The 16,436-nt window shown below is 42.5% G+C and overlaps 1 protein-coding gene across 3 annotated transcripts in view; it reads right to left on the bottom strand.

The window, feature by feature from the left end:
- Positions 1 to 9,922, bottom strand: part of TGFB2 (transforming growth factor beta 2) — an 84,647-nt gene extending 74,725 nt beyond the window's left edge. The window contains exon 1 of one of the 3 annotated variants that reach the window (XM_008509977.2): positions 8,174 to 9,922. In XM_008509977.2, the coding sequence (XP_008508199.1) occupies positions 8,174 to 8,519 (346 nt within the window). In that variant the 5' untranslated portion in view covers positions 8,520 to 9,922. The remainder of the gene's footprint in view (positions 1 to 8,173) is intronic. The other 2 variants (XM_008509971.2, XM_008509983.2) reach the window with 2 other exon arrangements.
- Between the last annotated feature and the right edge of the window lie 6,514 nt (positions 9,923 to 16,436).

A 16,436-nucleotide genomic window follows, 5' to 3' on the forward strand; every position in this document is an offset into this window, starting at 1 on the left:
GCTCTGCGCACATGGACTGCTGCTACTCTTTCATTCCACAAACATTTACGGGATTTCACCTATTTTTCATATTTTAATACCTCTAAAATCCCTGTTCTCTCCTATAGTCAATGGTATGTTATAATTAATTGGCAATGATACTTCTCTCTTAGTGGCACATAAAATAATGGTGCATCTTAAAATTAATGGGGTTTGACATTCGATGAGGCTCAGTGAATGAATAGCTGCCGTGCAAAGCTGGCTTACTAAGCAGCCTGAAGCAGCTGCACTGGGTGTTTCTTTGTACATGCCATTGTCCATCCTTTACAACCCCAGGGAGAAGGTAATACCTTCTTTATCTTTACAAGTGAAGAAACTGAGGTCAGGTTAAGTGAAGGGGTTTCAACCTGGCCAAAAAGCCACTAAGGGCAGATCTGAATTCAGCAGGAAGCAACTTAAATGTCAATGAGGCAGTTTTACTAAATTGCACTGAGACAGCCAAGTTGCCAACTGAACAAAACCACATTATAACAACTGCCACAGGCCTGGAGTAGGACTCCTTGTCTTTGATGCTACCTCCCCTTTTCAGCCTCTGAGCTTCCTACTGTGCAATTCCCTGCTATTTATGCTCCTTCTTTTACTTATTGGGTCGGTCTGGCTCCAAAGTCCATGCTCATTGTATGACACTATCCTGCCTTCCCAAATAAATGAATTCTCTGAAAGAGATAAGATGAATGCCCTATCAATCAAATTTACCAAAACTTTTGGGGAGAAAATGGTTGCAGTTAAAGACCAAGACCAAGAGACTTGATAAATCACAATTTTTATGTCAACCAAGTGCAGAGACAAAAGCTGAATGAGCTGAATGTGTGAGAGGCAAGAAAGAAGACCCAGGGTTGTATGCAAGTCTTCACAGGTCTATTTCCTTTTTTAGGGAAAAAATCCAGAGCCTATGAATGTGATTTCCGGTAGGAGAAGGAAAGCCACCACTCTCTCATGGTTATGTTACATCATTTTGCAAGAGGGCCAGAAAAGTCATGCTCTTCATGTCCTGGTCTCTATGATTTGTGGTAACTAAAAGCCTTACTTCCAATAAGACATCACTGATAGAAATAGCTGTGTCCATGTCCTCATAAGTCACAGGGAAAATACTCCTAAGGACCTTATAGGGTTGCTTGTAAGGATTAAATAAGTATATACGTGTAAAATATTTAAAACTATGCTTGGCACACAGTATGTACCCAATGAAAGTTAGCTTTCATCATCATCATTATCACCATCATTTTCATTATTATCTGTGAAACTGGAAACAGGAAATGTATGGTTATGAGAAGCCTCTATCACCTTTAGCAAAGTGATGTGATGCATCAGGTACATTTTCCCTGAAAACAAAGGTGAGTAGATTTCATCTCTCCACATTTCCTGATCCTAATGCTTTGAACTCATACATCCTTCTTCCGGTGGTTCAATCTAATTCTCTAAAGGGAAATGCTCATTCATTTATGAAGCATTCATTGAGCAAATACAATGTGCCAGTTTCTGTAAGAACAGAGATAAGTCAGAGTCAGTTCCTGTTCTGAGGCAGTTTACGAACCAATGAAGAAGACAGGTCAGAACACAGCCAGATTTTACCTACAGCGAAAGAACAGAAGTCGAGTTAGAGATGAATATCAGGATTGTGAGAGGGCAGGGGAAGAGCTAATTAAATGTGACTAGGAAAATCAAAGACGGTTTCAAAAGGAGGCAGCAACTGAGTAAAACTCGAAGGATGTTTAAAGGAGTTAAAAGATGGATCTCCCAGTGGAAGAAATAGCAAAAACAAAGGCCCAGAGGCACGAAAATAAATGGCTCATTTGGGTAAAGGCAAAGAGGATAATGTAGCTGGAGTGTAGTTTTCATGCAGGTATTTAAAGAGAGGTGGGGCCGAGCAAGGAGGAGGGGCCAGATCCTGAAAGCTCTTGGCTGTTATCTAAGAAATCTGAAATCTTACCTAAGAAGCCTAAACCTTCAAGGCCTTCATATACGAGGAATAGACAGTGCTAGACATGGTAGCTTACCAGCCCTGCCAGTCTCTGTTCCCAGCCCCTTAAGTGGCAAAGGTCACGGAAGGAATAATCCCAGGGAGCAAGGGAAATAGATCCATTGAGTGAAACTTACAAAGAAGAGAATGAGAGGGAAGTTCCAAGACACCTCAGGCTAGTGGAAGTGGCTCCCAGGGCATCACTTTCAATCAAATTTTAATATCTCTAAAATATCTCTTTTTCATATCTCTTGTAAGCAATGGCACGTTACAGTTGTCAGTAATACTTCTGTCTTAGTGGTACATAAAATAATGGTGCATCTGAAAACTAAGGATTTGAGATTCAGTGATTAATAGCTGCCATGCAAAGAAGTCCTACTAAGTGCCAGAAGCAGAGCTAGGTGCTTCTTTACAGACGTCCTCCTCAGTCCTTCTTCATCCTTCTAAGTGAAGAAACTGAGGCCTGGTTAAGTGAAGTTAACCTCCATACATGCAGATATTCCAGCATAGTGCAGAACAGGAAGGCAATTCAGACATTGTGGGGAAGAGGTCAAGGGGAGTTTTATGCCCAAGCCACCCCCGGAAGTGAGGGGGTGGTCACAGTGCAGCGCACTTCAACACCCACTTTCAGATAGCGGTTAGAGAAGAAACAAAAAGAGGGACAACACCCCAAATCCACTTCTGGTGGCGGCATGATGCGAATTTCTACCAAACAAATGACGGAAGCAAGCTTTTCAGTCTAAACAAACCCACCAGGAAGAATCCCTAGCATGTTATTAAATTTAAAATACCTGGAGAAAGCTGAATCCCTAGGTTAAAAACCATCTTTGTTTAAAGAATATTAAGAAACAAAAGCACACCATCTGGTTTCAAAATGACAATGGAAACATTTGTTTATCTCGGCCAGAGGCACATTTCATCAAGCTGTTCAGAATCTGCAAAGTGGAATACACCCTTCTGCCTGAGCAGAGCAAGAACATCTGGCCAAACCAAATTCTCTCTCCAGGATCCCTCAGTACCGGAAATGCTACATGGGGATAGCTGAAAGGGCTGGTCCAGAGCACTTCCATGCAGTCTCCTTGCTTGCTGCTCACCTTACTATTGAACCTGTAAAGCAGGTGGCAGTGGTGCCAGGGGAGGGAGGAGTCAGACTACAGTCAAACCCTCAGTGGTGGGTGGTCGGCCTGCACATCTCTCCCAGGGCCAAGCTGCTCCACTCTATTTTCCCCAATCTTTAAAAATGCAGCCTGAAGTGTGTTGTAATCTCTGGACGAAGGCCTAGGAGTTGGTGACCTCCTCAGTTCTAACCCAGATTTGATGTGGGATCAGCAGTGAGTCATTAGCCCTTTTTTCACATCTCAGTTTTCTCTAGGAAAAATGATCTGTCATTCTTTCATATCTTTATATGAAAGATGCCGTGACGAGGTTACATCAGCATCTTTTCACCAGAGACACGTCCTAATTCAAAAGTGCAGTTCCTGGAGGAGCCCCCAGGGGTCGCTGTGGAGACAAAGAGGGCTCCAGGTCCCTCTGCCAGGTCAAGCGGTTCCCACCTGCTCCTCCAGCTTTGCAAAGCCCAGCCCCTATGGGATGGAGACTCCTCAGGAGAGGCTTGAAGCTGGCTGGCCTCACTTGGCAACAAAGACTGCCCAACTGCTTCGGTTATAAACAGTATATTTCTTCGAGGGTTTTTCCTAGTCTATGAAAAGAAAAAGAAAGAAAAGAGGAAATCCTGAAAGAGAATGTGGCCTAAGTGAAATGTAACCACAATTAGGCACTAGAGTTAGTACAAGCAATGATGCAATAAAAATGCAGGAATAAAGTTTGGTCTGTTGTGTATTAATAACTCAGTCATTGTAGAAGTCAAGAGGTTCAAGTCTGTCTGCCTTCCTTTGATCTCTCTCTCTCCTTCTCTCTCTCTCTTTCTGTTTCTCTTTTTCTCACACAGAGAATCTTAAAAAGTAAAATCCCTGAACAGAAAGCAAAAATATCACTATGTTCTAGCAGTTGCTAATATTTTCCTTCATTGGGCAATTGGTCAAGAGTCCAGCAGTTCGTATACAGAAAGACATATCCATGACCAGAATCCTCAGTTGCATTCCCCCCAGCCATAGTGCTATTGGTATTCACTCTACATTCCAGGATTTCACTTGGAAAACTACAGGGGAAATAGAAAAGGAGATTGTTTGGTACTAAATGTTTAACATGCTCGTGAAACAATTACAAAGGAAACCTATTGTGATGTTTCAGGCTGTATATCTTAGTTTATCTAATTCAACATGATAGAATAAACCAACATGATTATTTACTGTCTTCGGTTGCCTACCTTGAAGATTCTACTCTCCATCAACATGAATTGCTTATTTTCCTTGCAAGGAACACCCGAGGTAATTCCTCATTTCTTTTTTCTCTGCTCTGACTAACATCACGTTGGTGCTGACTGAAGTTACTGCTGGGTGGGGCAACACCATTACTTAGGTTAAATGAATGGGAAATTTTGATGTCTCTAAGTTAGGAGCTTCAAGATCTTCATAATAAAGTATATGCCATAAAAAATGGTCCAATTCATATTCCCATTTAATTAAGATAACTTTTTGTTTCTCTTTCTAGTCAATGCTTTCATTTTAATGTCCTTTTGATCATAAAGATATTTTATTTTTAGGTTACTACTTTTAAAAAGGTACTACTAGCAGAATTCAAGTAACCCCAAACAAATACCTGGATTACCAGGGCTGCTTAACATGGGCATTATTGACTCTCGGGCTGGATAATTCTTTGATGTGTTAGGGGAATGGGGGAAACCTGTCCTGTGCATTCTAGGATGGTCAGCAACATCCTTGGCCTCCACCCACTAAATGCCAGGAGCAGCCCTTTACTCCCAGTCTTGACAATGAAAAATGTCTCTGGACATGGTCAAATGTTCCCTGAGGGTGGGGGAGGGGGGCAAAATCACCACATTAAAACCACACCGTGTGCCTGAATTGTTACAATGAAAAAGGAAAAGGAAAGAAAGAAAATGAAACGTTTGTCTCTTCCTTTTTTTGATTGTCCAAGCCTCTACAGATTTGAATCATCAATCATTTGGATCCTTACTCTAGTTAATGGAGTCACCTTTAGAAAATTTCTAAAGCCTTGTGCACAGTCTTTTGAATAGATGTGCCTTGAACTTCAAATGGATTGTCAAAGGACTAGACGTCCACTAACTCCCACTGGGTAAACGATCGGTAAACCTTAGCATAACTACACATTGAGCCTTAAACTAACAGCCTATGAAAAGATCAATATGCATAAATTCAAAACTAATCAGACTCCTTCTTTAAATGTTGACACAGTATTATTTATATCCCATAAATACCTTCTTGACTAAAATTCATCCTAGGAGATTGGCACCTGGCCAGTTCTATTCATATTTACTGTATTTATATAGTATCCTGGGCCAAGGATAATATTTAAGACAAAATATGCCTGAGGGCATATACAATATCTTTTATATTTTTACTTTTAAGTCTCAACATTGCTAAAAATATTTAGTCTGAACTATATAAAATGTCCCACAAAGGGCTATCAGCAATCTGTAATGATATACAGCTCATTGAGTATAATTAGAGCATATTTGTAATATTTGAGCTGAAGTCACTCCCTGAACGCTAATAAGTTGGTGGTAAAAAATGAACCAGTGATCTTTCCCATGCCTTCATCTCTGGGGCTTATGACCCTCGCCGATTCACTGCAAGAAATGACAGGCACACTCCCTCCTCACAGCCACTTCAGTGCCGGCCCAGTTAAAAATTAGGCGGAAAAATCTTAAAGAGGCAAAGTTGGTATAGAAGCCAATGCTGTACTTTCAGTTTGCTCTTTAAAAATACGGTGGAGTGATTTCTTCTCTTCTTCCTTTCTTTTGGAAGGGTTCACTATATTCCAGTATACCTAGAAAGTGCTGGAAAATCAGTTAACCTACTTTCTATAAAATTATGCACAGTCCTCGCACAGTAGTATCAAACCTGCTATTAATATGGCTTTCTGCTCCTAAACTTTCATACAGAGAATACAGGCTTTAAGGAGGCTTTTAAGGAGTATATTTTTCATACTGAACTTATCAGACGTTTAATTTATTTGGTGGCTGGGGGTAGGATGGAGAAGAGAATCTACACACTGATCTTTGATGCCATCCTTTGAAATCCTAATAACCTGAGAACTTTTCTAATTTGGTGATACCATGATTCTGGGTTGGGTCATGTCAGCTCTTTGGATTGAAGTGTGTTTGAAAGAACAAAGAACGAACATCCTCTCTCCACTTGCTCTTGCTCTTTCCACACACCTATCTAATGATGCGATCAGACCTCCTCTGTTATAAAAGTGCTGGCTGTTCATTAGAGCTTTTGCAGGTAAACATTGAAGCGATGACTGGGTCAGGTTCTGTACTTGCCTGTCTGCCCAAACACCAGTAGAACTGATGCACGTGGAAGAGAAAGCAAACTGACTCAACCCTCTGTTCGGTCTCAATGGTTTTGGACTAATTACAATGAACTTTCTTGCCTAATATCTCCTTGGCTCCGCCCCAGGTAGAAAGCTTTACTTCCCGAGGGGAATAAGCAGGGTGGAGCGGATTTATCACCACTGTTGTGGATGGTGCCATAATTACAACAATAAAATCATCCTGCTTGCCAGGATCTCCTGCATCTGCTCTGCTCTTGAACAAGCACAGGAGAAGCTGCAGCAGAGGAAAGGTTGCCAGGAAGACAGGGGTTAGATCCATCCGCTGACATTCTGAGACCATCAAGTACAAGACATGGCAAGTCACACAGCTAGGACTTGTCAAACTAAAAATAAATATTAAAAAAGAAAAGCACCACCCTGCAATTAGAACCTCTAGGATGAAATTACCAAGATGGCCATATTATCTATTTAGGCAAGACACAGAGACTTTGTGAAGGCAGCCAGTGAGTATATAGGACATGGAAAGGGGAGGAGAGAAATGGACGGCCAATGAAAAGTTTACGACTTGGGATTTGGAATACGCAAATGTCGAAGCGGATTTTTTTTTTTCTTTTTCTTCTTCTTCCTGGTATTTAACCCTCTCAGGTATCACTGGATGCTTCTTCTTTTCTTTTTTTAAGAACTTGGGAAAAATTCTAATCTAACTGTCCTCTTCCCTTCCTCCCAAGGAACTCCACAATAAATCATTTCACTCCCATTGCTACTGTATGCCAGCTGGTTTTGAGGACACTGCCCTCAGAGAAGTCAGTAAAAAAAAAAAAAAAAAAAAAAAAAAAAAATCGGCTGTCTTCTACTCTGAGATTCAGGAATGCATCGAAGTAACTGCAGGAAGCCTATGAAAGGGCAGGGAGCAAGGGGCTCAAGGGTGAGAAAGATAAACGACAAACGCGTCAGAAAAGTGATCTGCTATCTTAAGAAGGCAGATTTGGGCGAATTATAAAATTAACATGATGAAACACCTTTTAAATATAGTCAGAAAAGAAGTTTTTCTTTCCACCCCTCCAGGTGAAATCAAAAGGGGACTTGGTTACAGGACCTCGCCTTCGGGGAATGTAAACACCTAGCTATGGCAATCGGTTCAAGAGTTGAGGTTTTGGGGTAGGTTTCCCGAGGAGTCTCCAAATCAGGTTTTGTCTTGGCGATGCTGACATTTTTCGGGGAGTTACAGACAATAGAGGAGGCTTGGGGAACCAGCTGATAGGTCGGCAGGAAAGGGGCGCCTTCCGGAGAGGCTAGTTTTGAGCCACTTTTTTTAACCCTTCGTGCACCGGTTCGCCGGGCTCCACGCCAATCGGAGCAAAGAAAACAAACCTACCAGGATTTCCCAGTTTAACTCTGCCCCAGGGAGCGCCTCCAGTTTGACAGAGGAGGCTGACTCCTAGCTGGTGGCCTGGTAAAGAATTTCGGGGAAGAGTCAAAGAGAATAACGCCTTAGAAAGGACTGAGGCGTTGGGGGCAGGGAGAAATGGAGAAAATAAAGTAGAAAGTCAAGATTTTAAAGCCTACCTTTCTCAAGCAGAGAACTGGAAAGGGGGTGGGTGGGACGAAGGACAGCAGAAGGGGAAAAGAGCGAGCGGGGACCCAGAGAGGGAAGGGCGATCCCTAAAGTTGTTGCGCTTTTGAGAGCTCCGCGCAGCGCTTAAACCTCTGGGAGTGGAAGCGAAAAACAGTACTTACTTTCCGAGGGGAAGAAGGGCGGCATGTCTATTTTGTAAACCTCCTTGGCGTAGTACTCCTCGTCGCTCCTCTCGCGCTCGCAGGCGGCCGCCCTCCGGCTCGCCTTCTCCTGGAGCAAGTCCCTGGTGCTGTTGTAGATGGAAATCACCTCCGGGGGGACTTCCTCCGGTTCGGGATAGTCTTCTGGGGGGCTGGTGAGCTTCAGCTTGCTCAGGATCTGCCCGCGGATGGCCTCGATCCTCTTGCGCATGAACTGGTCCATATCGAGCGTGCTGCAGGTAGACAGGCTGAGCGCCACCGCGACCAAATGCAGGAGCAGAAAAGCGCTCAGCACACAGTAGTGCATTTTTTTTTAAAGGTGGAAAAAGTTAAAAAAAAACAAAAAAAATTTAAAAAGTAGGAAAAAAAGAAACCAATAACTCTCAAAGTTCAGATCAGGTAGGTTTTTTTTTTTTTAATGCGAAACTTTTGCAAACAGTCGAGAGTCAATGTCCAATAGAAAAGCTATCTTGCTTGAATTCCTTTAAAAAGAAAATACAAGTCGTTCCAAAAGGGGAAATATTAATACACGATGGCCAGGGGGAACCCTAACTTTGGGGAGTAAGAAAAAGTTTTCTTGGAGCGACGAGATGGGGGGGAAAAAGAGACGAGTGGCTATTAGGCAGAAATAAATTTAAGAGGAAGAAACGGAGTTCAGTGTGTCAGTTTCGGGTGCGGAGTGGCGGATCTGAACTCGGCTCCTCCAGCCAAAAGGGAAGAGATGAAAAGGTCCCGGGGCTGGCAGCTGGCGAACTGACGGGAGGGGCGCCGGGAGCGCTGGAAGGGGGGCCGCCGAGGCTGGCCCAGGCTGTAATTTATATATTTAAAGAAGGAGCGGTTCAGCCCTGCCTTCCACTGCGGCGCTGAGCGCAGCAGCAGCAGCAGCAGCTCCGGAGCGGAGGAGCGCACACGTGTGTGAGTGTGTGTGTGTGTGTGTGAGTGTGTGTGCGCGCGCGCTGGCGTGCGCGCGCGCTGCGGGCGAGCCCGGCGCGCCGCCGGGAGGCGGGTGCGCTTCGCACGGCGCTGGGGACTCGGTCGGGTCGTGCAGCGGCCGCAAGGGCTGCCGAGGCGGCGAGGATCCTGCTCCCGGAGCGGCGCGCCGGGGCCTACCCCCGGGCGGGCGCACGCCGAGCCTCTCGGTTACTCCACGTTGCCGCCGCCGCCGCTCGCAAACGCGTCCAGCCTCCAGCTCCCTCCTGCTGCTGCTCCTCCTTCTTCTCGCGCTCCAAACGCCAACCCGGCAACAGACGAGCAGCTGCCGCCGCCGTGGCTCTCACCCCCTGCGGACCGCAACGGCAGCCCCGGAGACCGCGGACCGGGGGGTTTTATTCCTAAGGGGATGCGAAGGGGTTCCCTTGGAGTCCCACCCTCTCCTGTCTCTCCCACTTGGACTTTCTCGCTTCGGGTAGGTAGGCAGGCACTTGGCACCCTGAAATAGACCCTCTTCTGCTTTCTCCTGTCTGCAGCCAGACAGCCCGTTTGTTCCCAAATGGCTCCCTAGACCGTTACACTGTGTTCTCCATCCCTTTCCCCATGCCCCTCCACTTGCGCTCTCGCTCTTCGCTCTCTCTGCCTTTCTCTGGGTCTCTCTGTATCTGTCTGCCTGCTCCTCCCTCCCGCCCTCCCTCCCTCCCTCTCTCTATCTTCTCTCTCGTCGGAAGCTTCTGAAGCTCCCCTCGGAGCAACCTTCTGCTGCCAGCAGATAACATCACGATCTTGCCTGGGAGGAGAGATTTATAAGTTCCCTCTGAACCACGTGTTTGCCTTCAACAAAGTGACGTGCTAGGATTACAGTCAGAAGTCCTCTCGTTTACTTAGACCACGGGCTCTCCCCGAACCGTTGAGGGGGTGTGGAAATGAGGACGGCTGTGGGCGAGGGCGGGAGGAGGTGGAGTGTGCGCCCTGACAACAGTGATTTACGGTATTTACTTTATATAGTCATTTTGGACAGGTCTGTTGAAGGACAAGCTATCAAGCCTCCCGTTTTCACTTGGTGTGGCTCACCCACAGCCTCCCAAATTGAATCACTTGCTGTAGAATGGAAGTCTTCCCCCCTGTACTGTACACACACAGAGACCCACACGTGAAAGGGCATCAAACGGTTCACTCAGGGCCAGGCCAGCCCTGAGACATGGCTTCCAATTTAAAATTTACCTCCTGTGTTTTTAGTGGAATCCTTTTCTGAGATGCCAGAACACTGTGCTAGTACCTCTATTCTAAGTTTATTTCATTATGGTTTGTTGTTTACAGTGTAGTCCTCCATTTGAGTGTGGACTGCTGAAAAAAGAGCTCCATCTTTTTTTTAACCTGGAGAATGAAGTACATTTATTTGTTTCACTGTTTGAGTGAATGACTGGATATCTTCCTCATTTGCTGCCTAAGCCACTTCTTGATATGGCTTTCTCTTCACCCTATTCCCCAGCTAGACATTAGCCACCAACTTCATTCTTTCCGTAGCATCCATCCAGGAAACTGCCATTTTAAGTGTTTGGTGTCTACTGTTACACACTACACACAACTTGACATTTTCTATTTCAACCAAGTCCAAATTAGATGAATATAAAAATAATTCTTGCCACTGTTCACTTTCCCCTTTTTCTTTTATTTTACCTTGAGTTACTCAAAGTCAACATTTTCATTTCATCATGACTGTGGCCAGACCGACTAGACAGATGATTTAAACTGGAAACTCTGTTGAGTGTCCCCCCAAACTCAAAGCCTCTATATTATTCCCTAGTTCAGATGTTCCTTTTATTGTAGAAAGGTCACAAGGAAGTTCCTCTAACTTTTGGAGTTTATACTTGACATGCGCATGGGGCCTATATCATTAGTAAATAGAGTGCTGAATAAATAGCTATAACAATAGCTAACACATATTACACTTAGTAATGTGAGATACATATATAGATGTATATAGATGGTCATTTAATCTTCACAACCTGTACCTATACAATAGGTATTATCATCTCTACTTTGCAGATGAGGAACCGAGGTACAGAGGTTAAGCACCTTGCTCAGGACCACATTAAGTGGTGGGGCTGGATTTGTAGTCAGGATCCTTGTCTGTGTTCTTACCCCCTAGGTACTCCTAAGAAACACTGGTATCCAGAATATGTCTTTCAAACGGATGCTGTGGTGAAGTAAGTTTGGGAGATACTGGGTACTGTATTTGCCTTCTTGTAGATTCACAGTTCCCACCATCATGTTCAAGGCTCTGAGAATCTTGCAGAAAAGAAAACTGTTCAGCTCTTTTTAACACAGCATATTCTGAACTCCCTTGAACATGGAATTTTTTCCGTATTAATACACATCAGAAAATTCTGGAATAAAAGAATTGTTCCAACTCACTTCTGAATAATTCTGAAAATTATGTATACATCAGCATTAGCAGACTCCTTTCTTTGAGGCCAGTTTCACATGGAAGCAACTGGAAGGGAGTTAGATAACCAGCTACCATTCCAACAGCCAAAGCAAAATATAGTCAAGAGCAGCTACTGTGGGGCCAGCCGTTTCATCAGGCTGTCAGCCCTGTGAGTTCAGGTTGAGAACTGCAGGAATCTAGCTATGCACAAAGGGGAAAACGAGAATATCCTCACACCTGGGGTAATTAGAGAACACAGACAAGGAGTGGCGACCTAGAGCCACCCAGTGAAGATGTCGCTTGGAATATGGCTGGTTACCTCGGTCCCCATCCTCCGCTGGGGACGTCAGTTCCACCTCCCCTCAAACCAGGGAGACCACCTTCTTGGTATAGACACAAAGGCCCCTGATGGTGAGCGGATTCAAATTAGTGTGAAGAGAGCAGCAAAAGCCCACCTACATCACTTCTAGGAAAACAACTAAGCCATAAATTCTTCTGACAACCATCTCCCTTCCCAACATAAACCCACACTTTTGTCCACAATACTTGGTGGGACACTTATTGCTAACTTAACAACTCCTTAAGCTACTTTTAATTTTCCCACTGCCCAGGAAGGTAGGACAGGGCAGGGGTTGGTGAAATCTTCTGGAATGGGTGAGTATAACAGCTTGAGCACCAGAGGAGGACCCCCTTTCTACCTCTCAGGTGAGCAATCCTTTGAAGATGTAACAGGTAAGACTGTAAGAGCTGTCTCCCTGGTAACCATAAATGGATCCTTTCTTCTACTAAATAACTCTTCTGGAGTCTTTTCACTTTTATATTCAAGATGTAAACATTCACTAACATTCATTCTTATGTGCTAAGGACTTTATACAGGGTAACAGGGTATTGAACCCATACAGATCGTCATGATTACCTCAAGGAGGCAGGAGGGCACAGTGCTTAAAACGGCAGGCTCCCAGGTCAGGTTTTCTCGGGTTCAAATTTCTGTCACTTTCCAGCTTTGTGATCCTGGCCAAGTTACTCAGACATTTTGGGTTAGTTTCTTCATCTGCAAAATGGGGTTAACATATCATACCAACAATATAAGATTATTGTGCGGATTAAATTCTACAAGGCACAGAAAGCACTTCTAACGCAACCTGGCATTCAGTTTGTGCTTAGTAAATGCTACCTACCATGTTCTTATCCTCTGACTTCTTCATTTTGTCGGAGAATGTACGATAACACACGTGTGGCCTCCACTCTTTCTCAGATATAAATAGAAAGAAACAGCCAGGGAAGACGCTAATGAGAATTGCTTCATGGTTTATGTCTCCTAGCAGTTTCTAGAAGGACATGCTCATTAAGTTACTTTACATAGTATGGTATCTTGCCCCTGGTAATTGTAGGAAGAAAGGACGAGATAATACACTTTTGGTGACTACGACTCTAAATGACTATCAAAGTCCAGTTAAGCCCAAATTCAAGATGAAAGTCGCTCATTATTTAACAACCTAAAATAGAATTCTTTGTTTTCCAGATCAGAGAGGTAGAGGGTGCAGCTGTTCTGACCACTAGCCCTCCTCTGCTCATTAATAGGTCTATTCACTTAATTAATGTGGTATTCCTGCAAGAGGCGAAACAAATGTTTGATACCAAGACAACTACTCATCTCTGTCCAGGAGTCTTACCCCTACGGGTCACAGGCAAGAGTTTACGATCTAATAGGTCCTTCCTAACTCTGATGAAAGAATAACTTCATTTGTAACAATTTTGAAAGCTTTCCACTATGGTTTCAAGCATTAAAAACCAGGAGGTGGAGAAAAGAAAGATATGGAACTACTGTTATTGATTACATTTTACTCTAATAGTGACACCTGATAAATGCAAAATAACCCTTGAATGTGATAATACGTTAAAAAGCCTTTTGAGTTCTTACAGCTTTTTCCTTTGATGCTGCAATTCAAAAGCAATGTTTGGTCTATAGCAATTTTTGTCTCATGTTCTGTGTGCATTTCTATGGATAAACAAGTGTCTGCTCTCAGAATAAGGAAATGGAAAGGTTAGCGGTTTCCCCATGAAAAGTAATACAATCATCATTTCCGTTTTGTATCTTGAGGTTAATCTAAGAAAGAGGTGATACAGAGAAAGGAGGGAACAATGGGTAGGGAGGAGAAGGGCCTAAAGAGAAGTTCAGAGGTGGTACAAGATAAAGAGATAAACTCCAGAGACAGGGACTAGAAAAAGCAGAGCCTATCAGTAGGCTGTGAGGTTTGAGAGAGATAAACTCCTCACCCTTTACTGATACGCTCACTGGAACATTTATCTTACCCTTTGGAATTATGATTAGCGGATGGATTATTGCTTGTTGCTTTTGGGCCCGTCTATCTGTACATTTTCAGCTCTGTGAGAGGTCCAGCAGGAGGGAAGTCTTTCTTTGGCAGGCAGTATCTTAGTGGCCTGGGCTTTGTCATCCCCTGGGTCTACTGAAGTCAGTTGCAGCTCTGGTTTCTTGCCCCTGTGAAATTTATCCACTAAAATAGCATTTAGTGGCTGATATAAATAAACAGCATTTAGGGAGTGATATAAATAAATGAACATATGGGGACAGTTGTCATACAGTATAGTATGGATACGAGCTTAATAAAATGCTAATATTGATAAAAAGAAGCCAGCAGCATAGTTCTCCATACTTTTTAGGATAGTGTTTGACACTCGCCCTTCCAGAATCTCTACTACTTCACTGACCCCACCGCCCCAGCAGTCCACAGACACGCTTCACTGAGCAAGAAGCCGGAATTAGGTTGCTGGGGGTAAAGGAAGAGAAATATTAATGAAGGGAAAATAAAAAATGAGGAACAAAAAGAAAAGGCAAATGATAGAGAGAAAAACATGATTATGTTCTCATAATTAAAATGAGTATGATAACAAAGTAGAATTTTTATTTTTTAAGATACATGGTCTTTAAATGAATTTGTCATCATTTCTGTGGGTTTCACAGATTCTGTTAGATTCTGAATGTGTAAATCTCCGTTAGCGAAGTTACCAACCTATATTTCAAACAACCTGCCTTTCTGCTGTCTCAATTGTCCTGCAATTAAAAAATGAGAATGAAATAAAAACCAACAGGCAATAGTAATTGTACATAACCTGGATATAGTTTTTTTTTTAAGTTAGAAGGAAAAACTAGTAAATAAGTATTTTAAAAAGCAAAGTGTAAGTATACTTTAATAAACATTTTAAAAAGCAAAGCTGGATGGGTAGTTATAATTTGTAAAACTGGATATTAATGGCCACAAACTTTTCTTGATGTTTGTTTCAAGTCTTAGAAAAGAAAGTTCTTGTAACTAGGGTGACCATATAATTTATCACACACTCCCGAACACTTTCAACAGCGAAGAGGATGCTATTCATCAATACATTAGGAGAGGTAAACCAGGATGGCTACACAGTCACCCGATTTAAAATGAAGCCACTTTACATCTGAATCTGTAAAACACACCAGTTAGACTTTTCCCTCTTCTTGGTTACAATAGTGATATATTTTGCATATTTCCAAGCCTTTTTTTCTTTGCCTGTGCTACAGATTCTAATAGTATCAGCTATAATTTGAAAATACTCATATAATTTTAGCAGTTCTATAAACATGCACCATCCAGAAACTGAGGTCCCTGAGAGGTGCTTGGTCAAGATTCTTTTGAGCTTCAGGAAAGCCAGTCTCCCACATGGAAAGGAAGAAGAGGATAAAGATAATAGTGATTAGGGATTACCAAGCATTTCATGTATTCCGTGTACAGCCAAACTCATTTTTACATTTTGGAAAATGAACAATAGCTAAAGAATCCAAGAAGTAAAAATGAATTCTGTCTCCTTCCCATTTTAATGTACAGAAAAAAGAAGAGAACGTTTCATTTTTGTCATGTGGTGCTCACGGGTCACCAAATACTGACTTTTTGCATCTTGACCTTTCCTGTTTAATAAACAGTAGAGTTTGCACAAAACCAAGGATACCTGGGAAGTTAACCGTACCTAATTGAAAGGGCTGTATGTCCTGTTAACTTGCAAATTTTTATTATTTCAGTTCTATCTATGTGTCCTTTTAAGTACAATGGCAGTATCTTCATAGTTCCTATCAAATGGCAAGCTATTTACCATATACCAAAGAAATAAATCCAAAAATGTGTGTGAGATATGACTCTAAGAGATTTCAGCAATACACAGAAATGATTTTGGCTGCCTGGTTATGAGAGAGAAGTTGTTTTTTGTTTAAGAGGTCTTTGTCTTTCAATGTTAATTAAGGTCATTAAACAACAGACTATTACAAGGTCAATCTGCTTATTCGACCAGTTGTAACAATTAAATCTAATCAATGCTACAGTTGTACTGATTGTTCAGAAACTAGCCACTTGTCAGGCTGTGGGAAAAAAAAATTCTATCAATCAGTTAATTCAATGATAGCCTAAATCCTGCCACCTAGAGGAGAGCAGTGGTATGTCTTACAATTTCCTGTTTGGAGAAGAACATGCCCAGTTTTCTCTGGGTATTTTCATCACTGGCTTATTAAACAATTACACAATGTCATTTTATTGTAAAACATTTTTTAACACTGTAATTAACAGTTTCACCTCAAGAATATTTTCCATTGATAGGCTGGTTTTTTTTTCCAGAGGGAAGGCACTATATAAAATTATTGCACATAAAATGAAAACTACAATTTCACATAAAGATTGGGAAACATGCATTTTTAGAACAGATTCTAGATCAATAACAATGGAACTTCCTTAATTTTAAAGTTTCAGTTACTTGTTATCTCTTAGCTAATATTTCAATATCTAAATTCTTAATAGCAAAAATGTGAGCACTTATACTTTTATACGTCAT

Source organism: Equus przewalskii, chromosome 31, assembly GCF_037783145.1.
Source record: "Equus przewalskii isolate Varuska chromosome 31, EquPr2, whole genome shotgun sequence".
NCBI classification, from domain to species: domain Eukaryota; kingdom Metazoa; phylum Chordata; class Mammalia; order Perissodactyla; family Equidae; genus Equus; species Equus przewalskii.